This window comes from Phocoena sinus, chromosome 6 (genome assembly GCF_008692025.1).
Source record: "Phocoena sinus isolate mPhoSin1 chromosome 6, mPhoSin1.pri, whole genome shotgun sequence".
Lineage (NCBI taxonomy): Eukaryota > Metazoa > Chordata > Mammalia > Artiodactyla > Phocoenidae > Phocoena > Phocoena sinus.
In genome coordinates, this window is record NC_045768.1 from 5,025,020 (window position 1) to 5,043,075 (window position 18,056).

At 47.7% G+C, this 18,056-nt stretch overlaps 2 protein-coding genes across 23 annotated transcripts in view; both read right to left on the reverse strand.

The window, feature by feature from the left end:
- Window positions 1-14,988, reverse strand: part of PRRC2B (proline rich coiled-coil 2B) — a 45,310-nt gene extending 30,322 nt beyond the window's left edge. For 20 of the 22 annotated variants that reach the window (XR_004350397.1, XR_004350394.1, XR_004350398.1 and 17 more), the window contains exons 1-5: window positions 14,847-14,988; window positions 9,082-9,172; window positions 6,476-6,662; window positions 2,450-2,753; window positions 660-841 (exon numbers count right to left, since the gene is read on the reverse strand). Coding sequence is in view for 17 of the 22 variants with exons in the window: in XM_032635205.1 (XP_032491096.1) it covers window positions 660-841; window positions 2,450-2,663 (396 nt within the window). In the remaining 5 variants the exon portion in view is untranslated. Of the gene's footprint in view, window positions 1-659; window positions 842-2,449; window positions 2,754-5,757; window positions 5,791-6,475; window positions 6,669-9,081; window positions 9,173-14,846 lie in introns of all 22 variants that reach the window. The other 2 variants (XM_032635195.1, XM_032635201.1) reach the window with 2 other exon arrangements.
- A 435-nt stretch (window positions 14,989-15,423) lies between these two features.
- The window catches only part of LOC116755570 (protein PRRC2B-like), a 41,899-nt gene continuing 39,266 nt past the window's right edge, over window positions 15,424-18,056 (reverse strand). Inside the window, exons 7-8 of the mRNA XM_032635213.1 lie at window positions 16,010-16,251; window positions 15,424-15,547 (exon numbers count right to left, since the gene is read on the reverse strand). Coding sequence (XP_032491104.1) covers window positions 15,473-15,547; window positions 16,010-16,251 — 317 coding nt within the window. The 3' untranslated portion in view covers window positions 15,424-15,472. The remainder of the gene's footprint in view (window positions 15,548-16,009; window positions 16,252-18,056) is intronic.

The following is an 18,056-nucleotide window of genomic DNA, read 5'->3' on the forward strand; positions in this document are numbered from 1 at the left end:
ACTGCTGGAATTACAACCATTACCCATATGATCTTCCTCAGAGCAAAGAGTGATATTGATCACACCGGTAAACCAGTTTACAGGCATCACAGAACCCTCACCGCCATGCCGAGAGGCAGGGACTCATTCCTTCCGCTTTACACTGACCTGCCCAAAGCCACACACAGCTGAGTAAGCGGCACCAGCAGGACCAGAACCCAAAGCTGTCTTGATTCAAAACCTACAAACCTACATTCTTAACAGAACGCTAACACGCCTCTCTCGGAGGCTCTCCAAGCAGCTCGCAGGCCTTCCTTACTCCTTGAGAGGCACCCAGGGTGCGGCCGCTGTCAGTGTAGGGAGTGGCCACCGTGTGCAACTCTGGATGAAAACCACTCAGACACCACTAACCAGTCCTTACCGGCGTTAGACAACAGGGTCCATAAACTGCCACCAGGGGTTTTCATCCACAGGGTAAATTACCTGGAGGAACTGAAGGCGGGGCTGACGCCCGAGGCCCTCACTCCCCGCACCCCTGCTGCTGACTGGCGGATACGAGGGTGGGTTTCTATTGTCTGTTCTACTGGAAGGGGGCGTGGGGAAAGGAGAGGGGACAGCCACTCCACGGACAGGTCTGTTCACGACACCTACTGAGCACCTACTGAGCGACTCCTGTTTACCTGCTGCTGCTGGCGCTGGAACCTGGGCGGAAGCGACTTCTGGTACTTGAATTCCTGCGCGGGGGACCCAGGCTCCCTGGCCCGCTCGTCACTGCCACCGCTCTGAGCCACAGCTGGAGGAGCTGTAGGGGCTTCTTCCGAAAACGTGCTGGGGGCTTCCTGGGCAGAGAACTCGGGGGAGCCTACGGAGCAAATAAGCAGGGAAATGGCCGGGTGAGCTCACCAAAGCTCAGCCGAGCGATGTCTAGGGCAGACGCTTTTTCTTGTTGGCAGTCCTCAAACCCCGGCACTGTGCTATAAATGCTCCCCACGCACAAGCTCATGGACTCCCCCACATCCTCATCGCTCCAGAGGGGAGAAAACTAAGGGTCGAGAGATCAGAGGAACCGCCTGAGGTCACATAGTCAGCAGGAGAGCTGGGATGTGGTTCCGGGTGGGAGGGGCTCTGTTAAAACAGACCCCAGTAAATCAGAGCAATCGGGGCTCAACAAGAGCCCCACATCCACCCTCCAGCCAAGGCTGTGTGAGCCGGCCGGCCAGGCAGCCCCGCTGGCCCGTGTCCTCATCTGTTCAATGAGGGCAACAACTGCACCTACCCCACCGGGCCTCTGGAGAATTAATTCCCTGAGACGATCCACGTAATGCACTTAAAATAGCGCCTGACAAGAAGTAAATACTTACCACAGCCTCCCATATCACTATTCTCCCTGAAATTCCCTTCTTTCTCGCCCCATCCCAGCTTTGCATTCTTTTTTTGGTCCAGCTTTATTGAGATATAATTGACATTTTGTGCTCTTAAATCTACCGCAGGAGGCAAACAAAAGCCAGTGCAAAGCCTTGGGGACCCAGCGTCCCAGAGGAACACTGACAGGCAGGGCAGGTGCAGAGGGGCTCGGGGCACACCCCACACCCAGGCCCAAGCTCGCTCCCCGCCATCTACTTCCTGAACTCTCCACTGCCCCCGCTCAGTGAGTCCCTGACACTGGGCCCAGGCTTCACTCAGACTTCAGTGACAGGACATTTATTTACAGGAAGACAAGGGTCGATTTCTCTGAGTTCCTCGTCCAGAAGGGCTCTGATGGCCATCATATCACCAATAAGACCTCCCTCGGAGAAGCTCTCAGCGACTGAAACTAACATCAGGCCCCTCTCTACTTGAGAGTTGGTTTTAGTTGATTCAAGAAAGTCACAAAAAACACAGCTGATCCCATTCTTTAAAACTGCAGCAAGAGACACCCTCCACCACCTAACGCTATTCAACGTCTCTTGCGCAGCCACGTGACCCACTCCTTTTAGAATAATTGTCAGGGAAAATGTATGCTAACAAGTAGGCAGGCTTCTTTCAATGTCCCGAGAGAGATCCCGTGCTCCTACTGAAGTCCTCCAGCACCCGCGTCTTCAGTTGAGCCGGGTGGTAACACCGGCAATGACAAAACCGGCGGTGTTGCCGTTGAGTATGTGAGTGCTTTCTGCATCTAGAAATCGCCAAGTGCTTCGTGCACACGCTCCCCCGTGGCCCCTCAGCATGCGGGGAGGTACAAGCTCTCATCAACCCACTTCACAGACTCGGGAATGCACGCCAGAGAGGTGAGGCGCCTGGATAGCTGGTTTAAGCGGTAGAAATGGGATGTGAACCCAGGCACCTGGCCCAGGCCGAGACTCTTAACAACCGGGACTCCCACACATCAGCTGTGAGCCACGGTGGTGCTAAAAAGCCAGGGAGACGCAGACAACCAACCAGCGACACAGCGTAGGGTTTCCAGGTCATGGGACGGGGCCCTACAGCTCACCTCTGCGGACAGCTGGGCCATTCTCCTGTGGGGCACCTGGAGAGCGGGGCGCCTCCTTCCCCGCCGGCTCCTGGGCCCCGCCCGCCTTCTGAGCCCGCCTGCACTTCTGATCCAGCTGCTTGAGTTTGGCGGCACAGGCAGCCAACCTCTCCTCCCGGGCCCGGCGCTCCTCCTCTTCCCGGCGCTTTCGGGCCCGCTCCACGGCCTCGGACATCTCCGACTGGACGAACTTCTGCCTCGGGGGTGGCTTGTCCTCTTTGTCCTCAACAGACTGCTGCCGGAACACACTGCCCACGGAGGACTTCTGCCGAGAGGAGACGGTCCAGATGAAATGCACATCACAACCCGGGCACAGGCGCCCCCAGGATGGGATGGGCTCTCCTTCCCAGGACCCTCACGCACCTTAGGGAGGCAGCGCAGCCCCGCGGCAGGCGGACCTGGGTTTCAATCCTGCTCTACCCTTTACTATATTTGGAATGAGGCTTGGGTGAGCGCCAACATTCTACACCTTAGTTTCTCGTTTTGAATGATAATAAAGGAAGCCCTCGGGATTGTAAGGTACATCGAGTCGTTTGCAAAGCACTCAACGCCGTGACAGACACGCAGGAAACACTGAGAAAACGGACGCTCTCACCACCACGACCGAGCACACAAGATTAGGGCCTCGGGCTTCCCTGGCGCCGCAGCGGTTGAGAGTCCGCCTGCCGATGCAGGGGAAACGGGTTTGTGACCCGGTCCAGGAGGATCCCACATGCCGCGGAGCGGCTAGGCCCGTGAGCCATGGCCACTGAACCTGCGCGTCCGGAGCCTGTGCTCCGCAACGGGAGAGGCCACAACAGTGAGAGTCCCGTGTACCAAGAAAAAAAAAAAAAGATTAGGGCCCCCACAGCTAAATACCAAGAGCAGGAAAGCACACACTCATCATTTCTTAGCCACAAAACTGCTCTACTGCTTCTCCCACGGCAATACATACACCTCTGGATATGAAGAGCCACAAGAAATTGAAATTCACACTCAGACATAAGGTTTCAAAGTGATTCTTTACATATAAAAATAAATAAGCATCTCTAAAAACATCTCTTTTGGATATTTCATCCACTTTTGAATCTCTCGCTCATTGTCAGTTACTGGACAAACAACCAGGGTGCCACCAATGCAGCGTGAAAAACTACCAACACTGGGAAGATTTCTCACTGACTGGCAGGAAGTGAAGCTGCAGGCAGAACATGCAATAACAGATGGCGGGCGTGTTTAACGGGACCCCAGCCACTGGAATTCCAATGAGGTATGACTAGCAAAAAAAATATACAACTTCCTGTTTTGAGTGGTAGTTACACAGATGTATGTAATTGTCAAAAAGTAATCAACATAAAAAACAAGATCTATGCCTTTTTGTGTATGTTAATTACACCTCCATAAAAGCAATATGTCACACAGTGACTGTAGCCAAGGAGTTTTCTCCTAAAAAGTAACTTCTCATAATCCAGAGACAATTGCTACAATCACAAGATTATAAACTTCTAATTTAGAAGCACAAAGGTACTTTTTACCAAAGTGTGCACTCTTCTCCTTTGCCCTTGACCACTGCCATCTGTCCGTGCTCCATAAAGGCTGTGCCCTGTCTCACCCCACGGCTTATCTATCCCGTGACCTACCTTATCCCCTGGTGTTCAATACATCCTTGCAGATGATCCTTAAGGCCTATCCCTGACTATTATTCCCTCATAATTTCCCAGAAATGAAACAGCAGAATCAAAGGCTATAGACTTGAGGCACATCATCAAGACTACAGATGTGCCTTTCAGAGCTGCCCGAAGATGAGCTATCATTTTATAAACTAAATGTTCTGCAAAATATTTAAAGTGTGAAAATCTTTTCAGAAATTTGGATCCATAAAAGTTATAGAGATTTTATCTTTGTTGACTCTATTCAGATAATTCAGTGCTGTTATAAGCAGATAAAAGTGAAACCTTCTTTTGAACACTGAGCAACCCCAGTATGTGAATGAAATCTGGATTAACTGCAAGGTAATTTACAAGAGTCATATTGTGTCTATCTTCACTTGTGTCCCCTGTACCGAGCACTGTTACTTTATACCGAGATGCGGAACAGGAGCCCTTTAAATAGCAAAGTGCATCGAAAACGGCAATTTTGCCAAAGCGTATTTAAATTAACGCCTTCCCATCCCCAGCTCTGCCCTTCCCGCTCAATTTAGTCCGAAAGTCACACGAGGCGGCAGAACAAGGCAGGCACCTGGTGCCCGGGAGTCAGAGAGCTCAGGGCAGGTGGTCAGAGCCCAGGGCAGGTGACGAGAGTGTGCACATGGAGATGCGGCTGGTGTGGGAGCTGGGGCCCAACCAAGCAGGGTGAAGAAGAAACCCCTAGAAGAGATGGCCCAGCAGGGAAATTCAGGGCCACGTGGAGGCGGGGTGCACTGACATCTGAGTGGCTGAGGAGGGCACCTGTGCAAGGGAGAGAGGGTGGGGGCAGAAACAGGGAGCCTGACCAAACAGGTACAAATACTAGGGACAATGGCAAACAGCTAGAATGACCTCTGTGGAACTTGAGATATCCTTGTGATTCGTGTGTGTGTCACATGCCTACACTTCCTGACTCTGTCCACGGAGAAGGTCCAGGAGCTGTGGCACTCTAACAGCAGTAGTACTCCTGATGCCCACATATTAGTTTCTAAATATCATTAAAGGCTGACTCCAGGGCCAAGGTAGCATAAGGACAAAAGGAGCTTAAAAAAAAAAACTTGTTCTATCAGAAAGCAAGGAATTCCTCAAAAAAAGAATGGAGATGTAAAAAGCACACAGCTGCCAGCTTGAAGAAGCTCCCAAATCAAAGACAATCTGAACATCAAAAGAAACAATGAGAGCAACAGACTATAACCCACTGATATTAATTAATTAAAAATTTGATGAGAAACAGGATATTCGTAGTCTCAGAGTAATTCCCCACAAAATTGCCATCAATTACAAATCTGGAAGAGTGTGTGAAAGTTCCATGGTGTGAAACTTGGTAGCCACCACCTTAATCAAGAGATCAAAGTGAAGGTTGTCAGAGCGGGCAGAGTGGAATCACGGTCACCCAGTAGGATGCAATGAGAAGAGTCAGTGACAGTTTTGAGAGATTCTAGCCAAAAAAATGGAAACCTTGAACCCAATCATGAGGAAGCACCAGACAAACCCGATTTGAAGTGCATTCCACAAAACAGCTGGCTTGTCATCTTCCCAGGTATCAATGTCATTTTAGCAAAGGCTGAAAAGCTGCTTCAGACTGAAGGGAACTCAAGAGCAGGATACCTGAGGCAGCGTGTGACTCTGAACTGGATCCTTCTGTATGAAGAACATGAATGGGACAATGGGTAAAAGTGGGATGGAGTCTGAGGATTAGATGGCAGTGATGTATCAATGCTAATTTCCTGGATTTGACTGGTTACCTAGAGTGAATGTCATTTTTTGGTAGGAAATAGATACCAAAGTGTTCTGTGGTGACGGGCTGATCAGGCTGGCGACTTACTCTTCAAATGGTTCAGAAAAAATGTTCTTTGTATTACACCAACTTTTCTGTAAGTTTGTGACTGTTTTCAAAATTTTAAATCACAAAAAAAAAAAAAAAAAAAAAAAAAAAAGAATGTCCACCTAGGCTTTTTCAGAAGCCTGACCACTGAACTCAGTGAGACATAAACACACAGGATAGCCAACTAGATGACCTGCTGGAGTCTTGCCTTGGACCTCCGGTCAAATGAACTTGAAAGGGCGCATGCGTGTGTGTGTGTGTGTGTGTGTGTGTGTGTGTGTATCTCCGGTCAAATGAACTTGAAAGGGCGTGTGTGTGTGTATCTCCGGTCAAATGAACTTGAAAGGGCGTGTGTGTGTGTGTGTGTGTGTGTGTGTGTGTCTATCTCGGTCAACGAACTTGAAAGGGCTCGTGTGTATTTGTGTGTGTGTGTGCGCGCGCACGTGTGTGTGTGTGTCCCAGCTAATCACAGGCACAGAACCCCTGCAGTGCCCACGGTACCTGGTAGTCAGGGCCTGACACCCAGCTGTGAAGCTTCCTAGAAGGCGGCTGAGGTTCTGGCACCTTCCGGACGACACGGGTTCTGCCTCCTGTTTCGCCCCAGTCCTTTCCTTCCTCTTGGGTGCGCTTGGCGTCAGCACTGTCTGCAGAGCTCACTGACAATTGCCGCTGCCTCCTGGGGTCCCAACTGTTCCTGGGACAAACCACACAGAGCGTTAGTTCTCCCAGTCGGCCCAAGCATGGTCTGGCCTCACTGGTCAGTTGGCTGTCTACATACCAATTTCCTTCATGAGAGCAGACCTACCCCGCACCCCCTCTATAGGTGAGAGGATATGCCCAGAGCACCAAAATCAGCACCAATGTTTACCAAGTCAGCCTTACACACACAGCTCCTGGCAGGATGCCTCACACCCATTACTTTATTTACTCCAAAAAAAAAAAGTCTCTACTTCCCCCATGTTAAAGAGTTGGTAATTGAGTCTCCGACAGGTGGGGAGCTGTTTTCACAAGGAAGAGCTAAGAGATTTGAGCCTAGGACTCCCACTGAAGGCCCTTCCCTTTACGCCACAGCTCCCGCCCCGTGCTTTGCATAAAGGAGTTGCTTAATAAATGCTCCTCGCAACAGCAAAAGAAGGCTCACTGGCTGATTCATGATAAAGAGCAGGAGGAACAAAGCAAAGCACACACAGCGTGGAAAAGGAGGAGAGAGATGCCCAGCGGAGGCTACGGGAAGGCTCGAACCGAAGGGAGGCTTGTGCAGTGCTCACCTTCACATGCCCCAGTGTAAACAAAGGCCCTGGGGCAAAACACACATGTGCATCTACTCAGCACCTCTTCTTTAGTGGTGCCCACTAAACCCAGCAGGAGTGCAGAGGAAGGCAGGGAGTCAGACCTGGCTAATGTACATGTCTGCACAGGTGCGCACGCACGCACACACACGCACACAAGCACGCACGCACGCACGCACGGGAGGTGGAAGGGAGATGGAAGGGAGGTGGGGCGGGTGAGGATCGGGACACCACAGACTGGGCAACAACTGCTAGCGGCTCCGGACTGCAGTCAGAGGCAGGCGCCCACACGAAGCCTCCTGAGCCACCAGGAGAGATCAAGTCTGCAGAAGACAACTAAGGAACAGTGTGAGGGTGAGATGGAAGGAAGGACATGAGCTGGCCAGCCTCTCGATGGTGCAGCAAAGAAAGGATGTGGGTCCCAGTGGCCCCCAGAGACAATGAACAGGAAGGGATGGAACAGGAAAGTTTCGGGAACCCATCGTGGATGGGAAATAAAATGTCAAAGAAGACTGGGGAGCTTGTAGTAGGAGTCTCAACCAGCTCAGGGAACACACTGAGGTCGTGGCTGGTGGACTCAATTTGATGTGTCCTTGGTCGCAGCCAGTGGTGAACTGGGTCCAAAACCCAGGTCTAACTCTTTCAGATGAACATTCAATTCACATCAACTCCAAGAGACAAGAAGAGAGTGGCCTGCTGCTCCAATACATGTGCAAAACTTTGCTTGCCATTGATTTAAATTCTTGATCACGCCTCCTTCTGAGCTTAGTGTTCCAAAAACTGACCCACAGATATTTATTTCCGTTGAAATCAAGCAACATTAAAATAAATTACAGAAGCCTCAATTCATTAATTAATTGTGTATCATCTGAGAGAGTGGCAGATCATTACCAGCTCCCTGCGCAAGAGGAGCTCTGAAGCGAAAGATGAAATAACAAAGACTTGCAGACCCAACTACATAAACATTCAATTACTGACAATAAAAGAGACAAAGGGAAAAATATTAAAGCACTAATATCTAAGCAATATAAAACAGTAATCACATTTTAACGGAAAGCAGAGTAAGTCTAACAGATAAATATACAAAGGAAACAGGCAATTTCACGCAAAAAGAAGCATTCTTGCCAGTACTGGGGCGGGGGGGAGCAAATTAAAGCAACCATAGGTGCTCTTTTAAAAGTACTAGCCAATACTACTGGTATCATGCTAAAAACTAGAGGGACTAGATTACAATGAAGTATTTTCCAAAAGGTGCTGCGAGTAAAAATCAGTCCAATGGAATGATCCAAAAAAAAAAAAAAAAGATAGAAGAGATTAAAGTGGTCAAATAAGTTTAGGAAATATGGCATACCCGCCTCCCCCCAGATTCCCAGCACACGGCAGTATGCACACTCTAGGCTCTGGACAACCTTGGAACTATTTATTAATAAACAGTTAAGTGGAAAACAAAGTTTCCCAAATTTGCTTGGCCGGAGAAGCTTCCTGGGGCACTACACCCAAAGCAATCTATGGAACAAGCAGTCTATAAGACACCCTTGGGAAAATACTGGCACAGTGGTTAAATCACTAGGACTCAGCCAGCCAGGCACGCCTGGGTGCAAATCCTGGCTCCATCTCTGAACAGCTGTCCTCAAAAGCTATGGCCCTCTCATCTGCAAATGGAAAGAGTATTTGCCCTTGTGAGGTTGCTGGGGTAACCAGGAAATGCACTTGGCATGGTGACAGGCACACGGCAGCACCACGAGCACGGGTGCATTTACATCCCGCTAAGGTCACGCTCCTTGGGAGCGGAGCGATCAGCAGCACGGGGACACTTACCGCTTTGGCCTGCCGTCCTTCACAACTTCCTCCTCCTCATCATCATCGCTGAACTTCAACTTCTCCGAGTAGTCCACTTCTTCATGGAGGCCTGCAACAGGAGCACGGCCAGGGAAAGTGAGACAAAATGCGAGTCTCAGCAGTGCTGAGGTCGCCACTGGGGAGCTTCCTCCAGTCAGGAACTGCACCAACCCAGCTGGGTAAGGCACACCACCCAGCTGCCACCACCAGAACAAACACTGCGGATAAAAATGCAAGACAGGGCTTCCCTGGTGGCGCGGTGGTCGGGAATCTGCCTGCCAAGGCAGGGGACACGGTTTCGAGCCCTGGTCCGGGAAGATCCCACAGGCCACGGAGCAACTAAGCCCGTGCGCCATAACTACTGAGCCTGTGCTCTAGAGCCCGCGAGCCACAACTACTGAAGCCTGCGCGCCCGGAGCCCGTGCTCCGCAACAAGAGAAGCCACTGCAGTGAGAAGCCCGCGCACCGCAACAAAGAGCAGCCCCCGCTCGATGCAACTAGAGAAAGCCCGCGCGCAGTAACGAAGACCCGATGCAGCCAAAAATAAGTAAATAAATAATTTATTTAAAAAAAAAAAAAATGAAGGACAGTGCTGGCTCTGGTAACAGCAAAGTAGCCTGGTTAGACTAACACCCCCTGGTTAGACTTAAGACAACAGCTCTTAAATCTAGACAAAATACTCTGCAAGTGTATTAGGAGGTGAGGAGAGTGGGCAAAAGCAGGCAGAAACCAGCCAGGAGGCTACCCTAGCAATACAGACACCTGAACAGTGAGCTTCGTGGGTGGCCGTTTTGCCCCAGGGCCCTCCCCTACCCAAGTGGCTCAGGTGGCAGAAAGTCACCATCAACTTATGAGTGGGTACACAAAAATGCGGTAGAGCCATACAATGGAAGAGTACTTGGCCACTAAAGAAAGATGTTACAGGAGTTCAGACACACGCTGCAACACGATGATCCTTGAAAACATCATGCTAAGTGACAGAGCCAGGTGTGAAAAGCCACGTATTCTACTGTGTGATTCCATGGATATGAAACGTCTAGAACAAGCAAATCCACAGAGACAGAAAGTAGATCCACAGAGACAGAAGGTAGATGGGCGTTTGCCGAAGGGTGTGCGTGGAGGGCAGGTGGTAACTGGGAGTGACTCTGCTGATGGGTATATGGGTGTCTTCCGTGGGAGACAGAAATGCTCTGGAATCAGACAGGGAGGATGACTGCACAGACCTGTTAAAATACGAAAAATATCTTAACTTTAGACTTTATAAGGGTAAATTTTACGTAATATGATAATCTGTCAAGTGAATTATATCGTTAAAAAAAGGAGACGACGACAAAAAGCCCAATCCAATCAAAAGGCGAGTTAGATTTGATGATAAAGCAAGTGCAATTACATGCTGTTTCCCAGAGCATCACTTTATATACAAACACAAGTGGGTTAAAGGGAATGGATGGAAAATATACACCATGACAACAATAAATAATTTAAGTCAGAGCAATGATACTACTAACATAGGACAAAACAGACTCCAAGACGAGACGTGTTACGAGAGATAAAAAAGGATATTTGAAAATGATATAAAGGGACAATACGTCAGAATCATAATAAAAATGATAAATGTGCATAACAGCTTCAAAATAAATGAAGCAAAACTGACAGAATTAAAGGGAGAAATAGATAAATCCACAATTATAGTAGAGAGTTTAACACCTCACTTTCAGTAACTGGTAGAACTAGACAAAAATATAAGTATATAAGATCTGAACAACACTACCAACCACCTTGACTACACTGATATTTACAGAATGTGATATCCAACTTACAGAACACACATTCTTTTCCAATGCACTTGGAATATTCACCAAGATAGGCCATATATCTTGGTCATAAAACAAGTCTTAATAAGTTGGAAAGAACTGAAGTCATAAAGAATATGGTCTCTTGACTACAATGGAATTAAATGAGAACTCTAGAAAGCTCCAATTAAAACGATTGGTGAACTAGAAAACAATCAAACAATGGAGAAAACTAAAGCCAAAAGCCGTCTCTTTGTAAAGATTAAACTACTAAGCCTTTGGCAGAAGTGAACAAGAAAAAGAGAAAAAATACAAATTAGGTAATTATCAGGAATGAAAAAGGGTGATACCTGTGTCACTACAGACCCTACAGACATCAGAAAAAACAAAAAAGGAATATTATCAACAACTTTACACCACCAAGTTCAACTCAAAAGAAAGGAACAAATCCCTTGAAAATCACAACTTATGAAATACTGACACAGAAACATCGGAAATCTGAGCAGCCCTATAACTAATCAAAGAAGTTAAATTTATTATCACAAATGTCTTTAGAAAGAAAATTCCAGGGCCAATCGGTCTCACTGGCGAATTTTATCAAGCATTTATGAAAAAACTAATACCAATCTAACAGAAACTCTTTCAGAAAGTAGAGAAGGAAGGAACATTTTCCAACACATCTTATGAGCCCAGCAAAACCTGATACCAAAACCCAAGGGCGATATTAAAAGAAAATTACAGACCAATATCCGCCATGAACACAGGCACCAAGAATCCTAAGAAAATATCAGTAAATTGAATCTAGACGTAGGTGGAATTTATTCTAGGGATGCAAGGTTGGTTAGCATTAAAAAAATAAATCAGGGGGACTTCCCCGGTAGTCCAGTGGTTAAGAATCCACCTTCTAATACAGGGGACGCAGGTCTGATCCCTGGTTGGGGAACTGAGATCCCACGTGCCACGGGGCAACTAAGCCCGTGTGCCACGACTGAGCCTGTGCTCTACAGCCCGCAAGCCACAACTACTGAGCCCGCGTGCCACAACTACTGAAGCCCACGATCCTAGAGTCCATGCTCTGCAACAAGAGAAGCCACCACAATGAGAAGCCCGCCCACCACGATAAAGAGTAGCCCCCACTCGCCGCCACTAGAGAAAGCCTGCGCAGCCATAAATAAATAAATGTATCAAAAAAAATCAGCAAACTAGAAATAGAAAGGAGTCTCCACAATCTGATAAAGAACATCTCCAAGAACCTTACAACTATCATCATATTTAATGGTGAAACACTAAACACTTTCTCCCTAAGATCAGGAATACAGAACTTGAATACAGCGTTGTACTGGAAGTACTACACTACAACAAGGCAAGAAAAAGAAAAGGCATTTAATCTGTCCCTATTTATAGGCAACATGATGGTTTATGCAGAAAATTCTAAGAAATCAACAAGAGCTAGTAAAACTAATGAATGCATTCAGCAAACTGTCTGGTACAAGGTCCACACACAAAAATCAGCTCTATGTATGTCTATATAATAGCATCAAACACTAAAAACAAAACTTTTCTTTTTTTTTAAAACCAGTACCATTTACGATAGCGTCAAGAAACATAAAATACTCAGGAATAAACATAACAAAGATGTTCAAGACCTCTATACTGAAAACTATAAAACACTGTTGACAGACATGAAAGCCCTAATAGAGAAAGTTTCACCAAGTTACTGGACAAGAGATTCAAAATTAAGATTTCATTTATCCAGAAATAAATTCAACACAGTCTTAATCACAATGCCTGCAGGCTTTTAAAATACTGACCGGTTGATTCTAAATTTACATGAGAATGAAAAGAACTTAGAATAGTCAAATAATCTTTTTTTTTGCGATACGCGGGCCTCTCACTGTTGTGGCCTCTCCCATTGCGGAGCCCAGGCTCCGACGTGCAGGCTCAGTGGCCATGGCTCACGGGCCCAGCCACTCCGCGGCATGTGGGATCTTCCCGGACCGGGACACGAACCCGTGTCCCCTGCATCGGCAGGCGGACTCTCAACCACTGCGCCACCAGGGAAGCCCTCAAATAATCTTAAACATGAACAAAGCTGGAGAACTTACACCACTGAATTTAGAACTTACTATAAAGCTACAGCGTGCTATTGGCATAAGGATGAATAAACAGATCAACAACAGGGTCCAGAATAGACCCACACTTATATACGATCAACTGATTGTTGGCAAAGGTGTCAAAGCAACTCAATAGGGAAAGAAAAGTCTTATCACCAAACGGTTGCAGAAACAATCAGAACAACCCAATTTATTAAAATGAACCCCGACCCCATCCTACACCATATACAAATTAATACAACACGGATCACAGATCCAAAAATAAGTGTTAAAACTATAAAACATAAGGGAGTACCTTTGCCACCAAGGAGAGACAGATTTTTTTATAAAGGACACAAAAGTAAAAACCATAAATTTGTAAGTTAAACTTCATCAAAACTGAAAACTTCTGCTCATCAAAACGCAGTGCTAAAAAATGAACAGACAAGGCAGGCAGCCTGGAAAAGATATCTGTGAAATGTTAAGTCTCCAAGGACTTGTATCCGAACACACACCACACACAGACACACAAAGACACCAGTAGGCAAATCGACATGAAACGTGTTTATCATCATTAGTCATCAGCAAGATTAAAGTTAAAAGCACAACGAGATACCGCTACACACCCACTAGAATGGCTAAAAATAAAAAGACTCACGTCAAAGTGTTGTGAGGACGCAGAGCAACTAAATCTCAAAATCGAGGCTGGGAATGGCATCACCAACCACCATGGAAAAAGCTTGGGTGCTTCTTATAAAACTAACCACACACCTACCCTTTAATTCAACAATTCACACTCCTAGATATTTACCCAAGAGAAATGAACATATTATTCATAATGGAACTTTTTTTTTTTTTTGGTATGCAGGCCTCCTCACCGCTGTGGCCTCTCCCGTTGCGGAGCAACAGGCTCCGGTATGCGCAGGCTCAGTGGCCATGGCTCACGGGCCCAGCCGCTCCACGGCATGTGGGATCTTCCTGGACCAGGGCACGAACCCGTGTCCCGTGCATCGGCAGGCGGACTCCCGACCACTGCGCCACCAGGGAAGCCCCATAATGGAACTTTTGAATGGGTAAACAAATTATAGTATTTGAACAAATTATAGTATTTGATACAATGAAATATACCTCAGTAATTAAAAGCAACTATCGATATACATAACATGAATGAATCTCACAAACGTCACAGGAGAAGGAAAGCTGTAGGACTCCATTCGTTTGCAGTTAAGATTCATCGTAAGACAGGGAGGCCTTGGCGAGTTCTTGGACACAGGCCGGGAGGGAGACTGGCTAGGGAGGGCTGGGTGGTGAGGAAAGTGCTCTGTATCGTGACTCGGCTGTGCTACTCAAGCATATACATACATCTGTCAAAACTGTAAAATTAAATGTGTGCCTTTTCAATGCCGTTAAAGTTTACTTGAAAACAAACAATCCAAAAGAATTTTAAAAGAAAATAATTCAGGTTGGGGGGTGGGGTCGGAGTGAAGATGAGAATGCAGAATGTCGGCATTTGCTGAAATGCTGAAACTCGGTTGACAGGGAGCTACCTGGGGTTCATTACACTCGTTTGTTTTAACTTTTCCATTATACAAAGTCTTTTTTCCCCCTCTAAGAACAAGACCAAAGACAAAAGAAGACATGGCTCTGTCAGGAGCAACTGCTCGTCTGAGTGCCAACCAACAAGGATCTCTTCACCGGCACCGAGGCTGTTCCCTGCCCCATGTTTTCATTCCAACTTGCGAGGAAAACAGTGGACTTGGTGTCAGAGGACTTCCAACCTTGGTAAGCAGACACAGACCGCAGTCCTCCCCTCCTAAAACCCTCAGCTGTGAGCCCACCAGCAAACACCCCCACCCACCTGCCCAGCCGTCATCAGCATCGGTGTCCAGGTCGTTCAAGGCCCCCGCAGGTTTCTCCGCGTTGATGATGGTGGGCCTCGGCGCCCGTTCCACCAGCTGCCTCAGTGGACGGATCTGGGCGAGTCATTCCCAGCCTGTGTTCTTTTCTGATGAGAGAGAGAAGGGTAAAGATGCTGGACCTCGTGTCAAGTATACACACGGAAGCAAACCCAAATACTTTTCCAAACTAAATCCTACACTGCAAAGGTTCACGTGTGCCCTTAATATTAAAACCGTCTCCTTTTTAAAGAACACACAGTGAACAAATACATCCTCGAAAGAAGTTCTGCTTCATTCTGCAGTTTTATATGCTCAGGCTAATGTCTAGGGTAGCAGCAATAAACACATGCCAAATCTTCACCTGCCAGGAACCTGAAATCTCTTGTCCTGCCCCAGCCTTCTCACACACCCTGGGTCTTGAGCTGGTTTCTCTGAGGTCTCCGGAAAGACAAAGCACTTTCATATGTAAGCCCACTCTCTTTTCAATATCACCAAGCAGGCTTAATTTTCCACATCCGTGATTATAATGCAATAGCCTTCCCGTCTTGGTCATCATCTGGAACTGTCTAAAAAGGAACACGGGGGTTCAAGACGGAGCTGGGAAGGGGAAAAGATCCTCGTTCCACTGTACCCTGTTCTCTGATGACTGTGGCGAACACATCGAAACATAACATCAACGAACAGGGTTTTCTGGTAATGACCCAGATTCTAAGTTCCACTTGCATTAAAATTTGTTTTGGAAAATGGAAAATGGGAAAAAGAAACAGGAAAGTCTTGGGGCTTCCCAATTAATCCTACCAATCACCATCTCCCCCATTTCTTTCCTGCTGTCAGTATGCAAATCTGGGGACCTGTGTCTTGGGGAATATACCTGCCTCTCCTTCTTCTAAAGAGCTAAGGCTAAGATAACATCCACATCACCAGGGCAAGAAGCCAGAGCCCCTTAAGATTTGAAAAGGAGGAGAGAAAATGCAAAAGTAATGGAAGCCTCCAAAGTAGGGTATCAGGGCAAAGAAACTGGGAGGGAGAACCCAAGGTGGACATTCAACCACGTGAAGTAGGTTCTGCTGGACGTGAACAATCGGACCTCATGGGGAAAAAAATGCACACTCCGAAGACTTACAAAAGCAGGAAGCATGTCATGGTATGTAGGTGGGTGGTATACATTCCCCATGAACTGTGAAGCCCCTTTTCGGACAGGCTGAGCCGGGCGGAGAGAGGGGTCCTTAGAATCGCTGGTACATGACGAGGAGGGGGCTCCGTCTCCCGCACTCGAGTTCCTGCTGCCCAGCTCAGTTGGGGAGGCGCTCAGAGACGTGGCAGAAATTATGTTTCGCCCACCGCCCTCCCTCCAGCTTGTCACATCTGGAAATTGAAAGGGGGCAAAAGGGGAGAGGAAAGAGGAGGGGGAGGAGGGATTGTATGAGGTTCTGAAGGTCAAGGGACCCCCCTCACTCACCAAAAAATTTAAAAAAAATAAAAAAAACAAAAGTGAAGAGTCGAGTCGATTGGTCAAGTCTGTCAGGGAAGGTGGGGGGCAGACACCTGGCCAATGAATATGAACTTGCTGAGGGAGTCTGACTGTCAGAGAAACACAAAATAAGGTCCACTCAGAGAGAATGCAAGTGTCAACGAGACGTGGTCTTCATCGACTCTCAGAAACTACACAACCTCAGACCTGACACTCCAAAGAAACCAAGACAGCCCCAATGAAAGCAGCCTTGGGTCATTTCTTCCACAATCATGCGGACCCCAACAGGACCAGCACTGTGCCCAGCGCTGGACTGGACTTTAGAACCAGAGAGAGTTCCGGACGCGTGTTCAAGCTCCACTCACCAGTGGCACCTCTAGTCAGAGACTCCCCAGCTGTGAAGTAAAGCAGAGCTGCTCTCCCCTCTCCGAGAGGGGGCTGGAAGGGTCTGGGGCCCTACCCACCGGGCCTCGCCCCACCTGCTCTGGCAGCGGCCTGTGGGGCCCTCCCACAGGTCACAGATTGAAACCTGCCAACCCCCTCTGACCATCTTTTTAAGACGAGGCTTTCCACTGCCAATGTAGCAAAGCCTGGTGGAATTCAGAGGCCAACGAGGAATCAGATGAGCCAAAAAGACTCCTCTCTCCAGTCAACTTGTAGTTAGGAGTTGAAACAGGTCCCTGAGTACCTGACCCCTAAGAGAATGGAACCCAGGACCAGAGCCACAAAGGCACAGACTGCTCCCAGCTCTTCAGGTACCTCGTGCGTGATCTTGGCCAAGCCTGGTCACCCCTCAGGCCATCTGCTTCTTCATCTTCTCAAACGAGGAGATGGGAGTGATCCCAGAAGCTGCTTCTAGTTCTAAACGGTTATCATCCTATAGCAGCTCATCTTAATTAATCCCAGAAAGTTAAGGTTCCTGGCCTAAGGAATTTGATTATGTATTTGGAGCAGCCAAAATACCCCAGCATAGGCCGCTGAAAAGGCCGTATGTTTTATGAGAGCTGCACAGTGACTGTTTCATTTATAGGGTATCTGTTCTCACTGTGGGATACCTTGGGGATTAATGAAAACAAGCAGATAAAAGTCCCTCATATTTCAAAACCTGATCAACTCCCCGCCCCAAGGGCTACTTCAGAATCCGTGATTAGAACAGATGGAAAATCCCTTTCCTAAATAACACCTTGAATACTAACCACCCAAGACCATGAAGAAAAAAATAGTACCAGTAAGAATTGCTACACAATCCTGCTGACCCCTTGGCCAGACCCCAGATGAGGGGTCGCGGAGGCTAGTGCTGGGCCGGCTACTCAACCAGGGGAACGTGTTAAAAAAAAAAAAAAAAAACAGATTCTAATTTGGCTGGGGATGGGCGAGGGATGGAAATCAAGACTTTTTAACAAACGCCTGAAGTGATTCTGGCAGGATTCAGCCAAGCCTGGGAGCCACTGATTAGAAAACAAGCTCCTGAATCGGGAATCAAGTTAATTGACCCTTGGTCTGTCTGTCCTTGCCGTGACCACCCAGGTACAGCAGAACTAACATCTGATGACTGCTGGGAAGGCGGACAGGCCTGGCCTGACCCAAAGGACAAGAAAGAAGGAGTGACCTCCAGCCCAGCCCAGGGAATAAGTCCAGCAGACGCATGGATCAGGTACAGGATCAACGGTCGTGCTTTCCGGGCAGGGAACCTGGCTCC